Source organism: Taudactylus pleione, unplaced genomic scaffold (genome assembly GCF_031769625.1).
Source record: "Taudactylus pleione unplaced genomic scaffold, aTauple2 ptg000046l, whole genome shotgun sequence".
Taxonomy (NCBI): domain Eukaryota; kingdom Metazoa; phylum Chordata; class Amphibia; order Anura; family Myobatrachidae; genus Taudactylus; species Taudactylus pleione.
The window spans coordinates 3,438,992-3,465,104 of NW_028284448.1; the positions used below are offsets into that span (position 1 = coordinate 3,438,992).

General features: G+C 43.6%; 1 protein-coding gene across 2 annotated transcripts in view; it reads right to left on the reverse strand.

The window, feature by feature from the left end:
• POPDC1 (popeye domain cAMP effector 1) overlaps positions 1 to 26,113 on the reverse strand; it is a 160,071-nt gene that overhangs the window by 85,911 nt on the left and 48,047 nt on the right. For both annotated transcript variants that reach the window (XM_088460436.1, XM_088460438.1), the window contains exons 2-3: positions 20,308 to 20,443; positions 3,892 to 4,113 (exon numbers count right to left, since the gene is read on the reverse strand). In XM_088460436.1, coding sequence (XP_088316562.1) covers positions 3,892 to 4,102 — 211 coding nt within the window. In that variant the 5' untranslated portion in view covers positions 4,103 to 4,113; positions 20,308 to 20,443. The remainder of the gene's footprint in view (positions 1 to 3,891; positions 4,114 to 20,307; positions 20,444 to 26,113) is intronic.

Genomic DNA, 26,113 nt, shown 5'->3' on the forward strand with positions numbered 1-26,113 from the left:
AAGTGTGCCTACTGTAACAGTGCATACACACGGTCAGATTTCTTATGAGATATGAACGATAACGACTGTAAAAATCGTTCATATCTCTGACATGTAGGGCATGCATCGACAAACGATGCGCGTTACCGGCATGTCAGACAAACGATCTCTGACATCAACTGTGTTTGAAGTCATATTTTGACGATTTCATTAATTTTAATACTGTCAGAAATCGTTCATTGTTAATGAAATTGTTCAAATTGTTGTAAAAATCATTCATCAAATCTGACCGTGTGTATGCACCACAAGCCTTTCGCAGTACTAACAATTACCTACCACCTCCATAACTGTTTTCCAAACTCTGCAAGAGGAAAGCATTACTTCCTTCTATCCCAGCCCTTAATTATATTTCCATGAATCAATGCTTTAGTGACCTTTAGCTTCCCTCTCATCCAGTGCTTGTATAGACACAACAATCCATGTACAGAACTGCAAATACTACACATTACCACACTAGCACAGCACAAGTGTTTGCAATAAATGTTCTGATATGTCTAAGGTGATGCATGTGGTGGTCATCCATGTGGAATAGTACCAATATGCCAACTTCTGGCAGCTTGCTGGTTAAGTTACTAGTAAGAGGGACCGTAAAGGGACGAAACAATAAGAGTTTCCTCCTTATACATTCGCTATGCAGTCTACAGCTCCAATCTCAGCAGCACATAAAGGAAGACCTGATGAGCACTGTGGTGACCACATGATGCTTTATCTATCAGTTTCCAGGTTTTCTCCACTGTTCTCCTGTTGGCCTGCTTTGAGGATCCAACCATGTCCTGGATGGCATTCAGAAAGCCCAAGATGCAGCCCTTGCAGGGGCTTGCGCCCTGGGAGATGCCCGGTTAGGGTGCTGCTGCCAGCACTACTGCTACCGCTGCTGGCCATGGATCTGAAATCAGGACGAGAAAACACGCGCCAGGCGGATTTTCAAAACGGCAGAGAGGACAGGGATGATAGGGCCAGTGTAGCTGTGCCTACTGGTTACAGAACGCACGGTGCTGTGTATGTGTGCACCCTGCGAGGTAAATAATGGTGTACATTATCTGCAAGGGGTGGAAGTGCACAGCAGATAGCAGGAGCAGAAGATAGACCACAGGGAATACAGATATAAACAAAAAGGTGTATTTTTCTTACAAGGTAAATATGTTTGGTATACCACTCAACTACAAAGTTTACATCTACTACTAAAAAAGGCACACTTGCTGATATCTCATACTTGATTAGTATCGATAAGTTCCGGGTTTTTGCACATGAACGCTCATCGACCTAGCATTTTGGTAAGTCTGAAAACAAAAACAACCTGGGAAAAAAACCAGGGTCCACGACCCTGCTCTATAGCAGTGTCGAACGGAGAATTTTCGAGGTTGTTAGAACTTGCCTTTTTCATATGAATGTATGAAATGGCATGTGCCGGGACAGAGCTTGCGAAAAGCACTGTTTCCTTGAGTAGAAACACACTGCAGAGAGTCTTTCGCATTTGGCCTGAGCCAGCTCAGTATTTCGCATCCGGGCAAGCTCAGCAGCACCACATCAGTGGGCTCCCACCACCATCGTGCATTACGGACAGGAGTGCTGATGTATCTGTTACATCGATTTCTGTCAAAATAAAGTAAGTATGATGGAGTTAGCTATATAGGCAGGGCCGGCCCGCCCGTTACGCCAACAACGCAGGTGCGTAGAGGGCCAGCAGAGGGCACTGTGATTAGTAACTGCCACCGGGCCACAAATCAGTCCAGAGCGCTACACTCCTTCCTGCACAAGGCTTCTTAATGATTATCAACTTTAAATGCTCCCTAAAATCATTATCATGATTAGAAACAAGATTTTAGGACTTTACTGCAAATATACTGTACTTAATTTACCAAATTATGTGTAAACATAAGCGTCTTTCATTTTCATTGCAGTCCCAAGAGCTTATTGACATGCTAAAGCACATAATTTAGAACCAGTCATTAATAAATCTGGTATGTATGTTGATTAATTTGTATTCAATAATATTGTTATATAATATATATTTTTTATTAATTGAATATTTTACATCTTACTTTTTTAATTTTAAATTTCCTTTTATACAGTGTTAAAATCAATAATAATAACCATAACTTAAAATGAAGAAAAGACGCGAACATTCACTTGAATTGCGTGGCAACATTAAAACACTTTCTGAAGAAGACTATACTCATCGACAAATTGCTAAAAAATTTAAAATTCCACGGTCTAGTGTAAGGAATACATTAGCTCGTTTCAAAGAAACAGGTACAAACGTGACTTAAAAAAACGTTCTGGACGACATCAAAAAGGAACACAAATACATTATTGTAATGAGTAAGCGACATTGAATACTCCCAGCAACTGCAATCAAAGAAGACAAATTAGACAAACTCCAGTACCAGTTGATACAGTTAAAATACATCTGTAATAATGTAGGTCTAAATGGTCGCATACCATTGTTGAGGTCTGTAAATAAAGTAAAATTTGAACTTTTCAGAACCAGAAGACTTACCAAGTGGAACTCGAGATATTGAAAAGGGGTTCAACATGCAACAAGATATCGACCTTAAGCACACATCTAAACTGTGTATCAAATATTTGAAAAGTAAAGAAAAGCAGAAAGTTCTACAAATTATGACATGGCCTCCTCAGTCACCTGATCTCAATCCCAACTAGAAACTCTGGGATGAACTAGTTATACTATATATAAAATCGGATAGCCACAGTGCGCTCACCAGCAGCCTCCCTCTACACAGTATCAAGAAAAACCCACCTAGCAAATATAACAACAATACAAACTGGAAAAACACTGCGTGTGGGATAGCGCTAGACAGATAATATAAGATGCAGAGAAAAATAGTTTAAATATCTAATATTTCAAATGTCAGAAATTTCAATAAAAACATGTATACTGCGTCCTATAATGGAGTATCATTATACTCAGTCCTCATAAGGTTCCAATGGGATTATTCCACACGTGGTCCAAATCGACGGAAATAGTTTTGTTCCCTTCTAAACTCTCCTTGAGTCTCGTTTCCCCCAGATCATGAAACACAAAAAACAGGGAGACCAAAGAAGCACTTATAGTGTAGTATGTTCTTATAATCACAGATATACAGAGTTCCATGGGAAACCATAGGAAGAAGAGCGTACCCCAACTCACAGGAGTCAATAAGGTGTTGTATGTATTAAGGTTTCTTTCTTAGTTCCCTTCTCCTGAAGTTGTGCATACATCAAACAAGCAGTAAAGGCAAACGTACCCCACAGTAATCAAACTTTCTAAATGCATATAAAAGTTTCTTTAGGGTCGTCTGTTTAATCCCATCTGGTCTTTTCTCCCTCCAACACGGGGAACATCAATCATGTGGAAAAATAAAGACGTGATCCTCCTCAATTTCCAAAAGCTTTATTACAACCAAAATAATATAAAAATTGAGATAAAAATCGGCTAGCATAGGTTCCAACGGTACAGGTGAAATAAATGAGGTGACCTGACCTGTAAACAGATGTAAAAAGTCCAGATTTCAGGTCAGGAGTCGCCTCAGGGAACAAGTGCTGATCCTTGGTAGGGCAGGACCATCTGTAATTTTGGATCAGCACTTGTCCCCTGAGGCGACTCCTGACCAGACCTGACCTGTCTGTAATACATTACATATATACCAAAATCAGGGACAAATGGTCATTACCTCATTATTTTAGTAAAAAAAAAAAGTAATGATAACTATACCCCTGAGAGAAAACAGCAAAACTTATGTGTGTACAAAAGTCTATCGACACAGAAAACCATAAGGTTATGGAAGGACACAAATTTAAAACAAAAATAATAAAAAATTAGTCATACAAGCATATATAACTTAGACTTACCTAGACACAGCATAGCACGAAGAAAAATCATATGAAGACTTAGAGTAGTTGGAATGACCAGTCCTAATGCAAAGCATGCATTTGCCATATGGAACACCATGTGGTGAATTTCTCTCCAGTTGTCACACATCTCTTCCTCATGCGTCATGTTCTGAATATCAGTTGTTGAATTCATTGGGAGCATAATGGTTGTAATGCTTTCAGTGGTCATCTTTAGAAAATCTGAGCATATGGACAGAATGTAAGTTTAAGTGTAGCTACTGACAATATGAAAGTCAAATAAGCTTCGTCATTTATAAATACTTAAGTGTGAATTGTATAAAGCAGTGTTTCCCAAACTCATTTCTCAGGGAGCACAAACGGTATCGTTTACATTTTTCCCAGTTGGTGCACAGGTGTAGTCATTACTGGTCGACACATTTTAAAAGATCCACAGCTGAAGCTAATTATTTCACTTGAGATTCTGTGAGGAGACCTGGAAACATGCACTGTTAGTGCTCCCTGTACAATGAGTTTGGGAAACTCTGGTACTGTATACAGTGAACCCTCTTAGTGGGAAATTCAGTAAAGTACAATGTTTTTCATAAGTTCGAGCTATGTCCAGCTGCACACAAAGGGCTTTATCCAGACTCAGAAGGCACGGGCTGACAGGGCTGTCGCCCTGCGTCCCCAGCTGGCGCCTAAATAGTTATTGTTGCTAGAGATCCCCGTAGCCGCCATCCTGAAGGAACTTTTTGATGTCAGGCACTGGGCAGAGCCGTGGCTACAAGCAGCGTTAGAGGTCGCAGCGTCAGGGGTTGCACAGCAGGAGTTAGACTGAGACGAGAGTGCGATTGCCCCTGATCTCTCCCCAACGTAACACATTTCCTCTGCTTACTACTGTGGGCAGCAGCACATCAGGGCAGGGGGAGAGCAGAGACTGCTCAGTGACAGCAGTCTCCCTCCCCTGCCCAGCATATGCTGCCATGTGCTGGGCTACGGAGGGTCCGTGGGCTGCAGCAGTTTCCTCTCTCCCTGTCCTGATGTGCCAGGGTCATTTTCTGTCTTGCCTGCTGCAGTCGGGAAAGTATACTCACACGGACAGGTTTCTGGGATGGTGATGCCAAGTGTGCCCAGTAAGGGAGGGTGCTAAGTGCACCCAATAAGAGAGAGTGCAAAGTGGCAGTGAGTGTGTGTGTGCAGCTTTCAGGACAGCGTGTGTGAGGCTATGGGGGCAGCGTGTGTGCGTGGGAGGCTATGGGGGCAGCGTGTGTGCGTGGGAGGCTATGGGGGCAGCGTGTGTGCGTGGGAGGCTATGGGGGCAGCGTGTGTGCGTGGGAGGCTATGGGGGCAGCGTGTGTGCGTGGGAGGCTATGGGGGCAGCGTGTGTGCGTGGGAGGCTATGGGGGCAGCGTGTGTGCGTGGGAGGCTATGGGGGCAGCGTGTGTGCATGGGAGGCTATGGGGGCAGCGTGTGTGCATGGGAGGCTATGGGGGCAGCGTGTGTGCATGGGAGGCTATGGGGGCAGCGTGTGTGCATGGGAGGCTATGGGGGCAGCGTGTGTGCATGGGAGGCTATGGGGGCAGTGTGTGTGCATGGGAGGCTATGGGGGCAGCGTGTGTGCATGGGAGGCTATGGGGGCAGCGTGTGTGCATGGGAGGCTATGGGGGCAGCGTGTGTGCATGGGAGGCTATGGGGGCAGCGTGTGTGCATGGGAGGCTATGGGGGCAGCGTGTGTGCATGGGAGGCTATGGGGGCAGCGTGTGTGCATGGGAGGCTATGGGGGCAGCGTGTGTGCATGGGAGGCTATGGGGGCAGCGTGTGTGCATGGGAGGCTATGGGGGCAGCGTGTGTGCATGGGAGGCTATGGGGGCAGCGTGTGTGCATGGGAGGCTATGGGGGCAGCGTGTGTGCATGGGAGGCTATGGGGGCAGCGTGTGTGCATGGGAGGCTATGGGGGCAGCGTGTGTGCATGGGAGGCTATGGGGGCAGCGTGTGTGCATGGGAGGCTATGGGGGCAGCGTGTGTGCATGGGAGGCTATGGGGGCAGCGTGTGTGCATGGGAGGCTATGGGGGCAGCGTGTGTGCATGGGAGGCTATGGGGGCAGCGTGTGTGCATGGGAGGCTATGGGGGCAGCGTGTGTGCATGGGAGGCTATGGGGGCAGCGTGTGTGCATGGGAGGCTATGGGGGCAGCGTGTGTGCATGGGAGGCTATGGGGGCAGCGTGTGTGCATGGGAGGCTATGGGGGCAGCGTGTGTGCATGTGAGGCTATGGGGGCAGCGTGTGTGCATGTGAGGCTATGGGGGCAGCGTGTGTGCATGTGAGGCTATGGGGCAGCGTGTGTGCATGTGAGGCTATGGGGGCAGCGTGTGTGCATGTGAGGCTATGGCGGCAGCGTGTGTGTATGTGAGGCTATGGGGGCAGCGTGTGTGTATGAGAGGCTATGGGGGCAGCGTGTGTGTATGAGAGGCTATGGGGGCAGCGTGTGTGTATGTGAGGCTATGGGGGCAGCGTGTGTGTATGTGAGGCTATGACAGCGGCATCTGATGCTCAGGATCCCGATAAGGGTCCGGTAAGTATGGTAACCCACCCCCCTTCTACTCCTAGCCCTCTGTTCCTGCATCCTAACACTAACCCCTCCCCACACATCCTAACCCTCCCTGTTAATGAAAAAGCAGATTATTGCCCTGGGCTCCACTTGGTCTAGATCCAGCCCTGCCAACGTTGTACCCATACATCTGAATGAGCAAGGACTGAGATGCCCACAGTCAGTATCTGTAGGCACTGATATACTGATTGGTGCATTTTTAAATTAGAAGCCCCCTTATCCATATGACAGGTGCAGTTTCTCCATCTGAGTATGGCCTCCTATGTGACCAGTTTAACATCTGTGGCCCACAACACACCATAAGACGGACCATATCCGTGCGTCTGTTAAGCCACCTCCCAGTGACCGCCCGGGAACACCCATCACTTTTCCAATATATTTCTGATACCATGTGTATCGATCGCAACAGTGCCTCTGTATGTACACTCTGAATAATGAAAGCGCCATAGAAGTGTTTAGGGATTGTACTGCATGTGCAGTAACAAAAAAAATTGCTCAACTACGCCAACACCGGCATTGCGTCTCATTGCATCTCCTATTTCCTTTCTTCCCTGTTCTCCTCTTGCAGGTGGTCCTCCATTCCAGATATACCATGTTCTCTTGTGTGAGGACTACGTCTGATTTACAGACACCCTATAAACATGTCTGCACTTTCAGTGGGATTGTTTCCAACCGTGGCAGTGTGTTGGCTATTTGGGACTATTTGGCCAATTATGAAAATAGGAGTAGATGCAGAGCACTTGGTACAGTTTCTCTTGGGCTCCTAGACCTCATCATTGTCATCAATTTGAATTTATCCTCATATAGTACATAGTTCTCCCTATTATTACCAGATATTTATTACCAGGTATTTATATAGCGCACACATATTCTGCAGCGCTTTACAGAGAATATTTGTCCATTCACATCAGGCCCTGCCCCAGTGGAGCTTACACTCTATATTCCCTAACACATGCTCACACACATACACATTCGGGTTAATTTATGTTTGGAGCCAATTAACCTACCAGTATATTTTTGGAGTGTGGGAGGAAACCGGAGTACCCGGAGGAAACCCACGCAAGCACAGGGAGAATATACAAACTCCGCACTCCCTATTGCAAATTAACAAATAGCTGATACCTGTACTGTTCATCTTTTCACATATTTCCAGGTTGTGTGTATTGCTAAGCCCTTTTTATACTGGACTAATTGACTTGCATAAGAGACACTGTAACTGTTTTTGCATTTATCAGCCAGCTGTACTTCTCTCTTCCCAATGTGTATTTCATGTGCAATATAGACACATGTACCGCAGTTGATCTTTCTTCTTAACCTTTAACTGTTACTGTTTGGTTACATATAATGGGGCAGTCTTTATTCTGCTTTATAAGTTGCAATTATATAAAGCTGACTATCGATGGTTCAGGTCTGGACTCTAAGGATTTCTTATTATAGTGCATTAGATCCCAGTGGGCTGCTGCTAATAGTCATGCTGCTATTACTAGATTATTAATTCAAAATACATAAATACTATATGATATTAAAAATGGCATCTTGATCTTTGTGTAGGTTCTATCATATCACTATTATACTTTTATATTTTCATATCTTTCAGATATATATTATCAATTAGCGCAAAACCCATCTCTGTTTCTAGTATCTAGTGACCATTTTTTGGCCACAGTATTTGAGCTCACACAAGCTTATAATTGTTGCTTTTTTAGACGTAGCGATATATATTTTTAACTCTTTATTAGCGCCTGCTTAGTGTTTTTTTTTTGTCCTAAGTTGCAATTATACCCAGATTGTGCATTTCAGGTGTATTGTATTGCAAATACATCTTACTCATATATTAAACTTTATTTTGTTTTAGTTTTTCATAATATTACAAATACTAATCTAGGGGACTCAATTGTTGGGAAAAATTCTCAGGTTTTGTAAAAGCTCCCAACCTTCCAGTGTAGCTGGGTGGTTGGAAAATGGCGGTAGAAGTTTGCCGCCACTCCTGTCAGGGCCTGACGGGCTTGAATCGGAAGATTCAAGCACTGCCATTCATTAGCAATACATTTTGGAAAAAAAACACATACGAGTCCGTCACGGCTTACAGATGGCTGTGCCAAGCCAACCCTGGCTCGCAGTATCTTGGCCCTGCCACACATGCCAGCTGAGCACAGTTTGATGGTGATGAGATTAAGAAAGGATGTTGCAGATAAGGACTGAAGATCTTTAGGAACATGTGGTGAGAAGAGGGAAGTCGGTAGAAGGCTAGGAAGATACTAGAAGTCCTGAATAAACAATGGACATTGCAAAAGAGCTTACGCAAACAGGTGAAGTCTGAGGCTGATGATAGCGGAAGCCATGAGGCAGCAATGTCTAACTGTGTAAAGAGAGGTAAGGCGAGCCACTCCTCCTCAACTGAAGACTGGAGCAGAAGAAGTTGAAAGAGAAAGCTATGAAGGCACCAGAGATAGGGAAGTCACTTAGCAGTAGACTGGACCAACAGATGGCAATCTCAGCTGAAGTCAAAGGTACAGGTAAGACCCCAGGGTGACTTTTGCACTTACCATCTAGGGGTTATTACTGTGATTTTTCTCCATGGGCACTAGGTTTTAGGATAGTAAGGTGCATGCACTAGGCCCTTTATTATTTCAGGATTGGTCTCACAGTCAGGCAGGCATTAGGCTGAAGGCACTTGAAGGTATTAGGCTCTAGAATACCTTGCAGGGAACCACTCATATGTAAGCAAGCATCAGACCCAAGGCATTGGATACTTGGGTACAAGACCCAAGTGTCAGGGTCGGGTTATTTTGAAGATCCGGTTCGAGACCCATGGGTCTGACCGATGTACCTAGGAAACGAGTTGGCTTGAAACAACTCTGACTCATGGGTATGAACAGGAGTTAGGAACACTAGTGCCAGTGTAGGGACCACAGAGTTGTGATATGCAAGGATACTAGACTGGAACCGAGGTGAAAGAGTGAAAAGTCCAGGCCTACTGGGCAACCCCTCGTCTAGTGACTTGTGAAGGCCAGCCAAACCAGGAATATACTCCAGTGACAAGGGTGACCCTGGAACTCAGAATAGCATAGTACTGGTAGATTGGAACTCAAAACTCAAGCCAGGAACCAGAGTCTTATGTATTTTGAACACAACTTGAGGAAGTTGAAACCCTGGTACAGCTCTAACACAAGACCTGCAACTGAAACCAGCGAGGAACTGAGAAAGTGAGAGTCAGGATAGGTAATACAGGTACTGAACACCTCAGTGTACAGGCTGTATACTGCACACTGAACCCTAGCCCTGGAACCAGCATCCTTCTCTGAATCAGCCCAAAAAACCAGCTCACAGTGCAAGGAAGTCAATACAAAGCACAATAGTATAACCTTATGACCAGGACATCCAATGAGTATAGAGTATTACAGCATAAGAAACTTGCATACAATGTCCCAGCTGTAGGATGGAATGAGACTGGAGCTGAGCACACGGTACTGATAGATGATGCACAGGCAAATGGAAGGGATATACTTGCAAGCTGAGATGAGATGGTAGTGCAGACTTGTATGCAGTATAGGCACTGAGGCGCTGACAGGTAACGGAACCCAGCGGCATATGGAACTCAGGTCGGTAAGCAGTGTGGACACTGCAATGCTGACAGGTAATGGTCTGGAACGCTGTGAAGCCGGCAATGAGCAATACTCAACGTAGATGGTAAATAGCCAGAACCCCAGAAGTAGCAATAAAGACACAGAGGACACGAACACAGGATACAAAGTACGCCTGGAGCCTTGTACTATCCGGGGTAGGAACACATTGTTCAGGCAATGGGTTGCACACAGGAACTGGTTTAAATAGGAGGTGGTCACTAGCCATTGGACTAACTGACCAGTTGAGCACACAGGTGCATCAGTTAATCATAGGGAGGCATCCCCATGGCGTTTTGGAAACTGCAATGAATGAATGGGACACCAAGACCCCTCTTCAGGTACCATTGTGTGTGAAGGGTTGAGCAGCCCCAACACTAGCACTGGACCACAGGGGGTGAGTAGACAACATGCACCTTGCTCTGTACAAAATACACTAGACCCCTTAGTTTAGGAAGTGTTAGCTGGACTGCATAGTTCAATAGTGTTGTTAGGAGAAGTAGGATCTATATACAACAAAGGCATTTCTTCATTGTGAAAATGCTGTCTTTGCTGTGTGATTAACAGGAAATTGTATAATAGTAGGGTCAGTGTTGTATAGGGCCGAAGTATAGTACACCACATCTGAGTCAACAGTCATACACACTAGGCCAGTTTGAAGTTTGTGCTGAAAAGTGTTAAATTAGTTGTCTAGTTAAAGTTTCAACTGGGAGGCACATTGTTGGCTTAGTTGAGTGTGCAGTGTGGGTGGGTGTGCTATATCTCCTTACAGGTGTAGTGACCACCAAGCAAGGTGGCAAGCATTACTGCGGTCAGTATACAACTTGCGTATGTGTTCTGTCTCACTCCCTTCCCCTCCTCCTGGTTTCAGTGAGCAAATGTTTCACCACAGTGCAAAAGTACTAACTGAAACCAGGGTGACTGAGGTAGTAGTGCCTGTGTTGATCATTCACCATCACGTTGAAGGTCATAGTCACAGTCGAGTGGTACCTGCACTACCCTATGAAGAAGGAAAACGTACTGAACAGGGGCTTGTATTCCTTCCTAGTTACGTTGGTGGGGTAAGTCGGTGTAAGGTTGCTAGAATAAGGGCGCTCCACCCGGCATCCTAGTTAACAGTTCTTTTGCCTTCCTGACACAAGTGACTGGCTGTACTGCCTCTAGGGTACGGACAAATGCCTTAATAAAATCAAATACATTAGTTCCTTCCTAACAAAATATCTACTTCTGCTAAAATGGGCAAATCCTGCTTCCCATAAATCTACCTCCACCCCTATTGCCTCACAGTGACGCCCTGGTCCATCATGGACCTCTCCATCTCACTGCTAGGGACATATCAGACTTTATCATGCCCACAAGCGTTTTGAAGATCTGTAAACCAGTTCTGATGTTGTTCTTACATGTATAGATTCCAACTCTTTCTGCATAACTGCACTGTAGACTAGACTGCACTGTAAAACTAGTGATGCATGTTTACACCTGTCAGCAGGGCATTAATAGTCAGTCTAGGACAATTCAAGAATTGTAGGACAAGATGGAAGATACAGAGAATTGCCACCGAAGTAACAACCTGCGCTTTGTTGAGAACTCAGAGAACATTAAGGGGACCTATTTAATGCTGATAACACGGCTTTGTCGACTCAGGGTGACATCGAGGTCACTCATATAGAAAGAATTCATAGGCTGAGTACATAACATTATGGTGATCACCATAGACCCCCCCCCCCCCTTTTAATGTAAAATTTTTAGATTACGGGGCACAGGAAAATAATTCTGCAGATAATAGGATTTTGGTACTTACCGATAAATCCCTTTCTCCGATTCCACAGGGGACACTGGAGTCTTAATACAATGGGGTATAGGAGTGGGTTAACCGGGAGCTGGCACCTTAAAAAAAAAACCAAACAGTAGCTAGCTCCTCCCCCTCCATACCCCCCCCAAGCCAGTCTAAAAATAACTGTGCCCGAGGAGAGCTGGAAGTAAGGAGAAGGAGACAGAAAAGCTACAATAACTACATCCATGTACTAATACATCATACACAGGAAGAAAAACGGTAACAGACCAATCAAACGACCTAATGCAACAACTGTAGCATCTTGCAGAAAAGAACAGCGCAGGGAGGGCGGCCAGTGTCCCCTGTGGATTCGGAGAAAGGGATTTATCGGTAAGTACCAAAATCCTATTTTCTCCTTCATCCACTAGGGGACACTGGAGTCTCAATACAATGGGGATGTCCCAGAGCTTACATCCCGGGTGGGAGAGCGCTGAGAACCCTGCAGTACTGCACGACCAAACTCGAAGCGGAGGCTGCAAAAGTATCAAATCGATAAAACTTAAGGAAAGTATGCTTTCCCGACCAAGTAGCTGCTCTGCAAAGTTGATTTAATGAAACCCCCCGAGTAGCCGCCTATGAAGGGCCTGAATGAGCGGTAATGGTACTAGGTGGTTGTCTGGAAGCCACCACATAAGCCTGTCTGATAGCCAGGCGAATCCATCTTCAAATGGTTTGTTTGGACGTCGGCCAACCTGGACGAGCCAAATCAAACCTAATAAATAAAGCGTCAGATTTACGGAGAGAAGCCGTCCGGTCCACGTAAATCTTAAGAGCCCTGACTACATCCAATAACTTTGAATTTGGAGAATCGTCTTTGAAAACCGGGACCACTATCGGCTGCTTTATATGAAAAGCAGTCACTACCTTGGGAAGAAAGGATTTCTGCATGCGTAACTCCGGCCTATCCTCATGAAAAATGAGGAAGGGGGACGACAGGATAAGGCACTGAGCTCCGACACTCGCCTTGCTGAGGCGAGCGCCAACAGCAGAACCACCTTAATTTCTACCCTGTGTAAAGGCTCAAAGGTTTCTGGCTGAAGGAACGCTAAAACTAAATCCAAATCCCAAGGTGCAGTGGGCGGTACGAAAGGAGGTTGAATTCTGATGACTGATAAAAAGGTCTGAACATCTGGAAGCAAGGCCAATCTCTTCTGAAAGAAAAGTGACAATGCAGATATCTGTACCTTTAAGGAACCTAGACGAAGACGTGATGTCCTAAAATTGCTGGAGGGTAATTACGTCTCTCGCACCAAACAACATAAGCCTTCCATATGCGATAGTAATGCTGAGAGGTGTCATCCTTCCTGGCCCGCATCATAGTGGGAGTCACGCTGGACGGGATCCCAATGCTTCGGAGGACAGCCCTTTAAGTAGCCAAGCCGTTAAACGAAGCCGCCGTAAGTTCTGATAAACGAACAGCCCCTGCAGAAGAAGATCCTCCTGAAGGGGTAGGGGCCAAGGTTCGACTATTAACAGATTTTGTATTTTCGAGTACCACGCTCGCCTGGGCCAATCTGGTGTTACTAGTAGTACCTTGACTCTTTATCGCTTGATTCTCTGGAGCAAGCGTGGAATGAGAGGAAACGGAGGAAAAACGTAGATGTAATGGAAGGGCCACGGAGTTGACAGTGCGTCCACCGCCGCAGTTTGAGGATCCTTTGTCGTGGAGTAGAAGACTGGTAACTGGTGATTTACTCTTGACGCCATGAGATCGGCTTGCGGACAGCCCCACCTCAGAGTCAGGTGATGGAACACCTGAGGATTCAAGGACCATTCCCCCGGATGGATGTTCTGCCGACTGAGATAGTCGGCCTCCCAGTTCTCTACTCCCGGTATGAATATTGCAGAAATTGCTACTGCGAATTCCTCTGCCCATATCAAAATCCTGCTTACCTCCCTCATAGCAGCTCTGCTTTTTGTGCTGCCTTGTTTGTTTATATATGCCACCGCCGTGGCATTGTCTGACTGAACTCGGATCGCCTGACCCTTCAATATGGGCTGCGCCTTCTGAAGGGCATAAAACACTGCTCTCAACTCCAGCACATTTATGGATAGTCTTGCTTCCCGTTGAGTCCAGAGCCCATGAAAATGCTTTACCAGGGTCACTGCTCCACACCCTCTCAGGCTTGTGTCCGTGGTGAGGAGTATCCAATCCCACATCACAAATCTTCTTCCCGCCAACAAGTGAGAGGGATTCATCCACCATATGAGGGATGTTCATGTTTGCGGCGCCAAAAGGACCCTCTTATGTAGAAACAGGTGGGACCCTGACCAGTGGGAAAGAAGATCTAACTGGAAAGTTTGGGCGTGAAATCTTGCGTATTGTATTGCCTCAAAAGCTGCTACCATTCTCCCGAGAAGACGGATACAGAGATGTACAGACACCCAGCGATGCTGTAAAACCATGCGCACCAGGTGCTGAATGGGGGCAAACTTGTTCTGGGGCAAAAATACTTTTTGTTCCCTTGTGTCTAGTATCATTCCCAGAAAAAGCAAGCGTTGGGTGGGGATCAGGGAGAATATCTTGAAATTTAGGATCCATCCGTGTTGTAAGAGAACACTCTGCGTTAGATGAATGTTCTTTAAAAGGCGATCCCTTGACAAGGCCTTTATCAAGAGATTGTCCAAATACGGAACAATGACAATACCCTGACGATGCAGCAGGGCCATCATTTCTGCCATAATCTTTGTAAACACCCTTGGTGCTGACGAAAGACCGAAAGGCAGGGCCTGAAATTGAAAATGCGAGTCTAGTATTGCAAAACGAAGAAAAACCTGATGAGTGGGCCATATCGGTATATGGAGATAAGCATCCTTTGTGTCGAGGGACACTAAAAACTCGTCTTTCTAGAGACTCGCAATCATGGATTGGAGAGATTCCATTTTGAATCTGAAGACTCGCAGATAAGGGTTTAATTCCTTGAGATTGAGGATGGGCCTCATGGAGCCGTCTGCCTTGGGCACAACGAACAAACTGGAATAAAACCCTCGACATCTCTGATGGGATGGAACCTTCACTATTACCTGAGACAATAACAGTTTTTGTATTGGCTCCTGGATAGCTACACGTTTTTCCGTAACCTGAGGTAAACCTGTCTTGAAAAAACGAGAGAGAGGCTGTATTCTGAAATCCAGCTTTAGTCCCTGAACAATGACATCCCGAACCCAGGCATCCTGACAAGACTGGTTCTAAATATCCTTGAAACGTAGGAGCCGAGCCCCTACTCTGGGGTCCCCCAAATGAGAAGGGAGAACGTCATGCGGTAGGCTTTGCAGCTGCTTTATCCTGCAGGGAGCTGGAGGCAGCTGTGAGATCCACTTATCTAATTCCGAGCAGAAAGGAACCTCCCCCTTAAAAGGAAGAGCCTCGACTGCTCTCTTAGACTCTGCGTCTGCTTGCCACTGACGCAACCACAGAGCTCTTCTAGCTGACACAGCCAATGCTGAAGATCTGGCGGAAAGACTGCAAATGTCCTTTGACGCTTCCCCCAGGAATGCAGCTGATTCTGTAATCTGCTCAGCTAACTGAATGAGATCATCGGGTTGTGCACCGGACCTAATCCCTTCCGCTAGCTGCAAAGCCCAATTCTCAATGGCTTTGTTCACCCAACAGCAGACTTGAGCCAGACGCATCAAAACCCCTGCTACAGTATGTAGGGATTTTAATGTCTGTTCCAGCTTCCTGTCTGAGGTCTCTTTTAAAGCAACCGCACCCGGCACTGGAAGTACTGTCTTTTTAGAAAGACTGGTTACTGATGGGTCTACCGCAGGAGGAGTTTCACACAATCTCCTACTGACCTGCGGAAAAGGGTAATAAGAGATATTTCTTGTTCATTTGAAATCTCTTATCTGGGTGTTTCCATGCAATAGAGAGAATATCATCCAGCTCCTCCGATGCTGGAAAGGTAACGGACTGCTTAACCCTTTTACCAAAAATAGACTGTTTTGCAGTTACCTCTACCTCCTCCACATGTAACACCTGTCGTGATGCAGGTTCAAATTCCTCAGTAATCTGAACCTCCTCCTCCTGCACTTCACCCTCCTCTTGGTCCTGAACATCCTCTTCGTCTGATTCATCCCAATGTAGGGGATTATGAATCAACCTTTTACTAAAGGACCTGAATAGATGCAGAGGGAGCCTGGGACATTGCCTTTGTAAGACCCTCTACCGATCTTGCTAGAGATCGGGCCCAATCTGGCTCAGCTGCTGTCTGATTCAGCCTCTCCCTGTCTCTGCGAGCTGCTTCCAACTCAGATGACAGGTTGGATATAACTGATGTTAATTGATCCGACCAAATAGGCTGGCTCACATTAACAGAGTCCTGAGACTGAGACATGCAATTATCACACAGTAAGGAAGCATTAGGCTGTCCCTGTGTGAATTGTTCCCCACAAGTTTTGCAGGAAAAGGCCTTTTAGGCTGCCTTAGACCCCTTGGTAGACATTACAGTTACCACACACACACAGAGACAGAAAAAAACGACAGTAGTAATTACAATCACACCTATGACTGACTGAGAAGGGGCACAGAGGGGGATAAGCAATGTGTACAGCACTAATTGAATAACGCTGCAACAATAATAGCAATGCTGATAACTGAGTACTAGCCAGACACAGCCTGCTCCTTCACTTTTGGTATTCCAAAATGGCCCCTCAGCGTTCCTTAGAAACGCTGAGGCTGATGGGAGGCAGAAGCAGAAGAAAAAACTTAGGCTCCGCCCCCCCCCACGCTATGGCGCCCTTCCGCGCGAGCGGCAACTGTGAAATGCCCGCCTATTATAATGTCCTGGCTCCCTGCTAACCAGGAAGTCAGGTGACACTAACCTTGACCCTGCCTAAGCTGCCGGCGGCGGGCATGTGCTGTGGGAACCCGCTACGAGCACTGCAACCAGCGCGTATCTGGGTTCAGTCTCTGTAGCAGGAGACCTCAGCGCACCCCGGCAGCATCCACCGGTGTAGACAGGCAGGGGCAGTGGGCTGCCTGTCCATCCTCCTGCTGATTGGAGGTCATTCTTTATGTTAAAATAAGCCCTAAACGGAAGATCAACGTCCAGCTCCCAGGCCACACTTTTTTAGACTGTCTTGGGGGTGGGGGGGGGGGGGGTATGGAGGGGGAGGAGCTAGCTACTGTTAGTTTTTTTTTTAAGGTGCCAGCTCCCGGTTAACCCACTCCTATACCCCATTGTATTGAGACTCCAGTGTCCCCTAGTGGATGAAGGAGAAATACAGAATACAGAAAACTAACTGCCTGGTGCTAAGCAACACTGTAAAACACAAATAACAAGCCTCTAAAGCAATGTTATAAAATATTATATACTTATATATCATAAGAACTATTGAAAAGGGAGTATCTGAGACAGAAAGTAAAGAACAATACAGTATTTGACTGTAAAAAAAAAAAAAAAATGATTACTCCCAAAGACTATAGAGTACCATTAAGTTATAATTTTGAAGACGCTTCATTTTATTACTTCAAAGTGAAATGTGATACTATTTATAACATTGTTTAAGAGACTTGTCAGTTATTTATGTTTAATTGTGTTGGATTGAGCTTGGTAGTTAATTTTTTTCTATATATGCATCTATTCTGGGAGGTAAAACCAAGATCTGGTTGGTCATTTACAGACTGCTCTTCTGACAAGAGCCCAAGTGTGTATTAGTGATTATTTACACAGGAAAAAATTCTGACCTCATACCATAATTCCTCATAATCTGTGGTTAAAGGCAAAAGAAATGTCATTCTTAAAGATTGTACTACAATTGTGTTGTGTACCAAACCACAAATTATTATCCAAAACATGTAGCTATTTACATAAATCAGACCACCACATTTTACTTTTTGTATTCAGCTAAATTGCGGGTAATTGAAAATGGTTTCGCCCACTTCTTCACTGACCTGGTTGAGGCAAAAACATTTCATGAATAATAGATAACCTTCCAGATTACCAAAGCAAATGGTTTTCAATAGGTTATGTGATATAAAAATAATTTAAAATTTGACAAGTTGTTCTTGAGGCTCATATTCATTAATATTCAGTGATAACACAAATTTTAATTGTATAAAAGAAGACCATTTTTTTAAAAATGGTTGGACTACTGCGAACAGTTAAAGAGGAAAGCAGATTGCTTTCCAGTGTGCTGAAAAGGTGAAGATGATGGTGCGAGATTAGGGGCGAGATGTAATAAGGTTTGAGTTTTGAAAAAGTGCGAGTATAGAGGTATACTCGCACATTTTCAGAACTCATCCTATATAATAGGGTGAGAGAAAATGCAAACTCGCATGTTTCTCACATCTCTGCACCTCACAATGGCAAAACACACACCCAGTTGTATTGTCATTGTGAGCATAGAACTTAGGGAATGTAATAGAGTGTGAGTGTTTCACTCAAACACTATTACTTAACCTGCTTCAGGATAGCGAGTCTAGCCTGAGCAGGTCCGAGTAACTCAGAAAGATGCACAGATCCGTGCATGTTTCCATGTGTAAAAAAAAAAAGTTAACAGTAAAAAAAAACCAAAAAAAAAAAACTGCAGGGTTAATTGAGGTGAGCCTTACGGTTACCAGCAAAGACTACAATGTAGCGGTTCCCACCATAGATTTCAATGGAGCTTGCCCACCATTGAAGTCTATGGGGAAAAGTCTGACAGGTAGCCTGACTGCTTAGAGCCTATCAGCAGGCAGCCCGGTGATTGGCTGGAGGCTCCTGTATTGACAGGACTCACGTGGATCCCGGTCATTCGCGTGGAGGAAGGATATGTGTAAACACATACCCTTCCTCCTGTCCGGGCTGGTTTTGCGTTACTTTTTTTTACCCTGTGGATGCCTACATGGAACGAAAAGGACGAGATCTACGCTAGAAATAGGTGAGTATGGAATTTGTTTTTTTTACAGGTGCCGTGGATTCTACTGTACAAAGGGACGTGAATGACTAAATGACTACAGGGATTATAGGTGAGTATGCGTGAATGTGAGTCTGCACGTGTATGCATTAATAAAACTTTATTTTCACGGTGTGTGTCGTTCTTTTGCAGGTAAACTACGGGTACCAGCGGGCTCTTAATGCCCCGCATGCTGGTACTTGTGGTTCTCCAAGTACCAGCATGCGGGGGAGGCTTGCTGGAACCTGTAGTTCTCCAGCAAAAGACAATATTTATTAAATCTATTTTTTACACTACACTTTAACACAATCAACCCGGCACCCATCGGCCAGGGGCACCGGGGCTAGCCCAAGGTCATCACGCCAGGCCTGGGGTGCTCTGGAGAGTGGGTCCCCTTTATTGTGGGATCCCCACCTCCCCAGGGATCCCCAGCCTGGGCTGACTAGCGGTCAGGTATAATGCTTTGGCCTGGGACCCCGATAAAGGTTATGGAAAATACAGGGGTCGCCTACTCTTTTTGTGCCCTGTATTTCCACAACCAGGACCAGCTCAGCAGAGCCTTCTGCTGGTTCTTAAAATACAGGGGAACCCTACGCAATTTTTCCACTGTATTTTAAAAAGTTTGTCTCACACAAAAAACTCGGACCCTATTACATCTCGCCCTTTGTATCTGAAACTTATGTATTAGAACATGCTCCACTATTTGGCTTTGTGATGATACTCTCCATTCAGGTGTTTCCTGGCCAATTTCTGTCAAATGAAGCAATTGGCTTTAAAAAAATATATATATTTTATACCAGTGGGTGAAACAACCCTTATAATTATAGCTTCTATACATGTTATCTGCTATCTGTATGCACTCAGTGGGAGTAGGGGACATTGATACATTGCACAGATTTTTACACATATGAAGAAATCTCATGTTGAGGAAAATGATACCATGCATTCCTATACATCCAATATGCAAACTTGCATGCAATTATTTCAATCTCAGTTGACAGAATACATTTTAAAAATACAAAATTGTGAAAATGTAAAGCAAACGTTCAGGAGCCGATGAAGTACTACACCAATATGTGTAGCGTATCTTGAGTGATTCTGCTCTGTGCATTCTCAGAATGTGAATACACGCATCTGAGCAATGGCAGACCCGCATGCATTTTGCATGATTCAAATCTAATTTTCCAAAATGCACAATAGTGAGCAAGGGTCAATGTCACATAGGCAAGGTTCAGTAAGGGAGTGTTCACCCAATTGCACCTTATGCAAACCAGCAATTATATGCATATACACCTTTTAGGAGATGTATCTTTTGCAGCTGCTACAGGTGCTAGTACACATAGATGATGAGGACTTGTTGTAACTAGGAGAATATGCTGCCCATACAAAGGCATGCACAACTAGAGATTTGTACGGCTCTGAACGTGTGGTAAAACACTATTTTTCTGTGAAAAAGCTGCCTGTACTGTGAAAAAATGTATCAGTACTCACCTCAGCTACTGAAGGACCTGTTTTCAGGTAAGTGTCTCCCTGGTATTTAAAGTAGCTGGGATGGAGGACTCTGGTAATACAAGTTCCAGACAGGGTGTACAATAAATTATACCAGTGTTGACAGTAGAGGAACTCCCTGTTTCCAGAAAAAAAACAGAAGCAGTACACAGATTACCAACTGAAAACACTAATTACACTCATTTTACTATACAACTCTGCATTAGTGCCTTAAGGTTTTTTTCAGGTGTTCGTGGCTATGTAAAATATATCTAAGGACAGAGGATGTTACAAACATTGTGTATTTCTCTCTCCGAGAAAAATGTTATAATCATGAACCTTCATTTATATAGCACCAAAATATTGCATAGTGATTTACAAAGAATGTAAGTATATTCAATACCTCACCCTAGCGCTCCTGGAGAAGCAGCCTAGGTAGAGCACTTGGGTCGCCTTAGATCCCAAAAATTATAAGCAATATAAACAAGATTGTGCTACATCCAGTGGCGCTAGACTGTAGTAAAAAACATACAGTATAATAAAAACAGATTACTTCTCTTTGTAGTTCTCACTTTTTCATGATATTTTTCATATAGAAAAGACAAGAGCAGAATATAACATAATACTGTATATAAAATGTATTATGCTGATATCAGCTAAAAAATATATAGACTAAAAAATATGCATATACTGTAAAACTGGCATATAAGATAATACAATAACATATATATGTAAAATACAGCATGTACATATATAAAATTAATAGATATAAAATATTAGGTGAAAATAGGTAAGCCCAATGGCCTGCGTATCAGATAGTAGATGTTTAAACAGCCTTGTGGTGCACTGTGAACCTTCCGGATTTACAAAGAATGTTTAATTATTTACAACTGTCCTTACCCCATGTCATACATGACAACTCTCCATGACTGTCAGGGAGACTCCCTGAAATAGTGAAAATCTCCCTGACTCCCTGAAGAGTCTAACAATCTCCCTGATTGCACCTTAACCCCGTTATGAAGCTGTTATATAAAAAAAAAACAGAGAAATATATATACAAATAGGATTATTAGTATAATTTTGCTGCATTGGTTACAATGCACAATGGGGGAGATGTGCCGCTATAACTCTTCCTGCTTCGCATCTTTGCCGAGGCGAGGCAGGAAGCAGTACCGACGAGATGTAATAACATCTCCTCTGCCGAAGTGGAGGAGTGAAACCTCCCTCCTGCAGCGACCCCTGTCAGACCCCACAGTGACTGATACGCTGTAACTCACCTCAGGCTAGCTCCAGTGGGCATGTGCGAGATCTCGCAAACATCGTGAGATCTCACATGCAGCCTGGAGCCCCTCAACCAGGGACAGTATTGCCAGACCCCACAGCATGGTGTCCTAGCTTTGTTGAAATGGAAACGACAGCTGTAGAGATCTAAACAATAGCTGCAGCTGTCGGAACGGTCAGTGCCACTGACCATCATACATCGGGTATCACATTGGCACAGTATCTTCTATCTTTTACCACCCAATTGTTCATTAATACATGGGGGAGAAGCGGCATCAGTGCACACCATCACTAATCCTCCTAACGCCCATTCTAACATCTCCCCCGATGATACCTATGGCTACAGGCATTTACTGAAAAGTATCAGTGTGTGTTCTTCAACAAATAGATCTTACTAACTGCTTTGGGGCTCATTTACATTTGGATGTTAATCAATTTTATGGCACGCCTCCCAGATGTAGCAATACACGTCCACTTTACTGCAGCGCTAATAGGTGTTTCTTTCACAATCTCCCTGAAATGCTTTGTCAAAAGAAGGCAAGTAGGCCCCATGGTACTAAATTCTCTAAAACACAAATGCAAGAAGCCAATTAACTCACCAACATGCAAATGTATTACTTGGACAAAAGCCATATGAAGGAAGCTCTGCAATGCTGGAAAATGTGGCAGGCAATAATTAGCTAGAAGGGATATTGTCAATAAAATATTGTTTCATAGCCATGCATGCAATAACAGCAGGTTACAAGTTATGGCTAGGTGGTTGGATAAGCAGCTACATAGAATGGTCCCTGAAAAAGCTGCCCTACCAGAGTTAAGCGGTTCTTGTGACAGCTGAAGCATTTTACTGCATGATGCATTTACCAATCAAAAACAAGCAGGATACCAGTATCTAAATAAGCAAAAATTAACACTAACCAATAGAAAACTGTACTATTAGACATTAAGGTATACTAATTATCAATATATAAATAGCAGCAGAGCTTTCATTTATAAAAATTGTATACCATTATACACTGAAAGTATTACATCTGAGATGATTCACTTGAAAAGCACATTCAAAATAGGAAAGGTAAAAGGTCTGTGGAAAAAAAGGTTTATCAGAGGAAACAGAGATGTGTGGCATCACAAATAGGATTTTGCATTGGCCTCTGCAGTTTTGATCATTGTAAATGACCTCACAAGAGTTCCGAATTTAAAAAAAACAAAAAACTAAATTAGGATACATTGCATCTGCAGTTTAATATCTTACGAATTCAAGTTCTTAGCTGTGAAATATGTCTCATGCTTCATTTTTGGATTATAATTAGGTGGAACAACTACAGTATGAGGAAATTTCAATATGCTTTCACAATTTTCAGTCTCCATTATAAGTTACAGAATTGTGAGAAAGTTGCAGAATTGCATGGGTTGTCTTCCTATTTAAAAACACTTCTCCATCTCTCTCATCAAACAGATTTGGATGGATTGATTATAAATATTGTTTTTTTTTTCTATTTCAGTGGTTCCCAAACTTTTTCATATCAAGGCGCCCTAGTGTATCAGCATTTTTTCCACAGCACCCCTGGGCCAATAGTTTCTTATTGAGAAATTCAGCAGAAATTAAATTAAGTAAATTGTGCTTATATGCCACCCATGTGGTGGTTGACAGGGCTGCGCTTCTTTTTGTCCACATATTTTTTGATTGGCAGCCATTAGTACTGGTTTTACCTATCATACTGACTAAAAATTATTTTATTTGGTACTTGACTACCAACCCGAGGCACAGGGTGCCATGGCACCCAGTTTGGGAACCACTGATCTATTTCATTTTCTTGCAGTTTGTCTTAATGAAGACTATGGGCCAAATGTAATAGGTAGTCAGTTTTAGTAACAGTACAAATTTGCACTGTCTCGCACTTTTAAAAAGTGTGAGTTTGTACTGAAACTCGCAAATTCAATAGCCTAAATGACCAGGGAAGGGGGGAATAGGGGGATATAGTTTGAGCACAGGATATAATATATTGGATATAATTAGTCAAAAGAATAATGAAAATCCACAATTATAAATATCAAACCCTAGTATAGGTGTCAAGCAAAAATATTGTAAAGTGTGGAGGTGCTCCCCATGAGAGTATAGATAAACGTAGTATGGGGAAGAAGAAGAAAACTCTCTTGTTGGGGGCACTCGAATGTAAAGGTTATAATAAGAATAATACATAAAAAATAACTTTTATTAAATATATTTTAAAATACCAAAAACAAGTCTGAGCCTGTTACTTATTGGCATTACTGTTGGAATAACAGCTATAAATTATCACAAGCAGAACACGAACATACATAGAACATAAGACAACATATAATACAATACTTATCACAATTATGTGAAGCTAAGTGAAATATTACAAATAGGTCTATAATTCTCTGTCTCATACAATATTGAGACCTATATAAAACATATACTAGTTCAATGACCTCATAATGTCGTCATAGCACAATGGCTAATCAGAATTACGGCAGAAGCATACAAGGAAATCTTCTAGAAAAGAATGTGATAATAACCATACAATATTCAATATAGGTTACGTGAGATATCACAGCACAATAACACTGAACAGTAATCAGAGAAATACAATGATAAGGGGGTCAGATGAAATAATAGCTGACCCTGCAAATATCAAAATGAATATAAGTAAATCACAGGTTGTAATGAGAGGCAGATCACACGTAGGTCGCCTGTGATGCCACCCAGGTACTTGTAGACAGTAAGGTTATAGGAAAAAGTAAAGCTACTCCTTTATGTGGAGTTTACAAAATAGCAGCTGCTGCATGCCATTGTATAACCATTGAATGGCATGTGAGCGTACTATAAAGGTACTCCCAGGGTAGGGAATAAGTACAATGAGTATCTGCTGTTGGACTGCGTTAAAAAGAAGGTCCTGGTGTAAACATTGCAGGAACCTCTAATAGGCGCACCCCAATGAGATTACTCATAGAGACAATAGTTATCGTAATGAAATAACACAGCATAGGTTTGCGATCTGTGCTGCTGCCAGTCATATACCAAAAGGTAGTGGTGAGTGGTGGGAAACCCAGATCGCATATGCAGTGATAGGAAGAAAGAGTATGAGTGTAGCTGCACTATGGCTAGTACAGGACAAGTGGAGCTCTGTTGCCCTAAAGGTATTGCAGGGTCACAAACTTGTCTCTGTTAAATAAAGCCACTCAGTGCGCTAAAGAAAGTGTAGTATGAAAAGTACCTGAGCGCTCACCTCCAGGGAGCCGGTGTGTAGTATAGAAAATCTGCCACTAGAAGAGCCTGTCAGTATGCTGCCATGACGAATCCCGCCTGTACACAGCCGGATTCGCGGGTCTGAGACGCGCGTTTCACTGTCGCTTCCTCAGTCAGATGCATCTGACTTAGGAAGCGACAGTGAAACGCGCGTCTCAGACCCGCGAATCCGGCTGTGTACAGGCGGGATTCGTCATGGCAGCATACTGACAGGCTCTTCTAGTGGCAGATTTTCTATACTACACACCGGCTCCCTGGAGGTGAGCGCTCAGGTACTTTTCATACTACACTTTCTTTAGCGCACTGAGTGGCTTTATTTAACAGAGACAAGTTTGTGACCCTGCAATACCTTTAGGGCAACAGAGCTCCACTTGTCCTGTACTAGCCATAGTGCAGCTACACTCATACTCTTTCTTCCTATCACTGCATATGCGATCTGGGTTTCCCACCACTCACCACTACCTTTGGTATATGACTGGCAGCAGCACAGATCGCAAACCTATGCTGTGTTATTTCATTACGATAACTATTGTCTCTATGAGTACTCTCATTGGGGTGCGCCTATTAGAGGTTCCTGCAATGTTTACACCAGGACCTTCTTTTTAACGCAGTCCAACAGCAGATACTCATTGTACTTATTCCCTACCCTGGGAGTACCTTTATAGTACGCTCACATGCCATTCAATGGTTATACAATGGCATGTAGCAGCTGCTATTTTGTAAACTCCACATAAAGGAGTAGCTTTACTTTTTCCTATAACCTTACTGTATACAAGTACCTGGGTGGCATCACAGGCGACCTACGTGTGATCTGCCTCTCATTACAACCTGTGATTTACTTATATTCATTTTGATATTTGCAGGGTCAGCTATTATTTCATCTGACCCCCTTATCATTGTATTTCTGATTACTGTTCAGTGTTATTGTGCTGTGATATCTCACGTAACCTATATTGAATATTGTATGGTTATTATCACATTATTTTCTAGAAGATTTCCTTGTATGCTTCTGCCGTAATTCTGATTAGCCATTGTGCTATGACGACATTATGAGGTCATTGAACTAGTATATGTTTTATATAGGTCTTAATATTGTATGAGACAGAGAATTATAGACCTATTTGTAATATTTCACTTAGCTTCACATAATTGTGATAAGTATTGTATTATATGTTGTCTTATGTTCTATGTATGTTCGTGTTCTGCTTGTGATAATTTATAGCTGTTATTCCAACAGTAATGCCAATAAGTAACAGACTC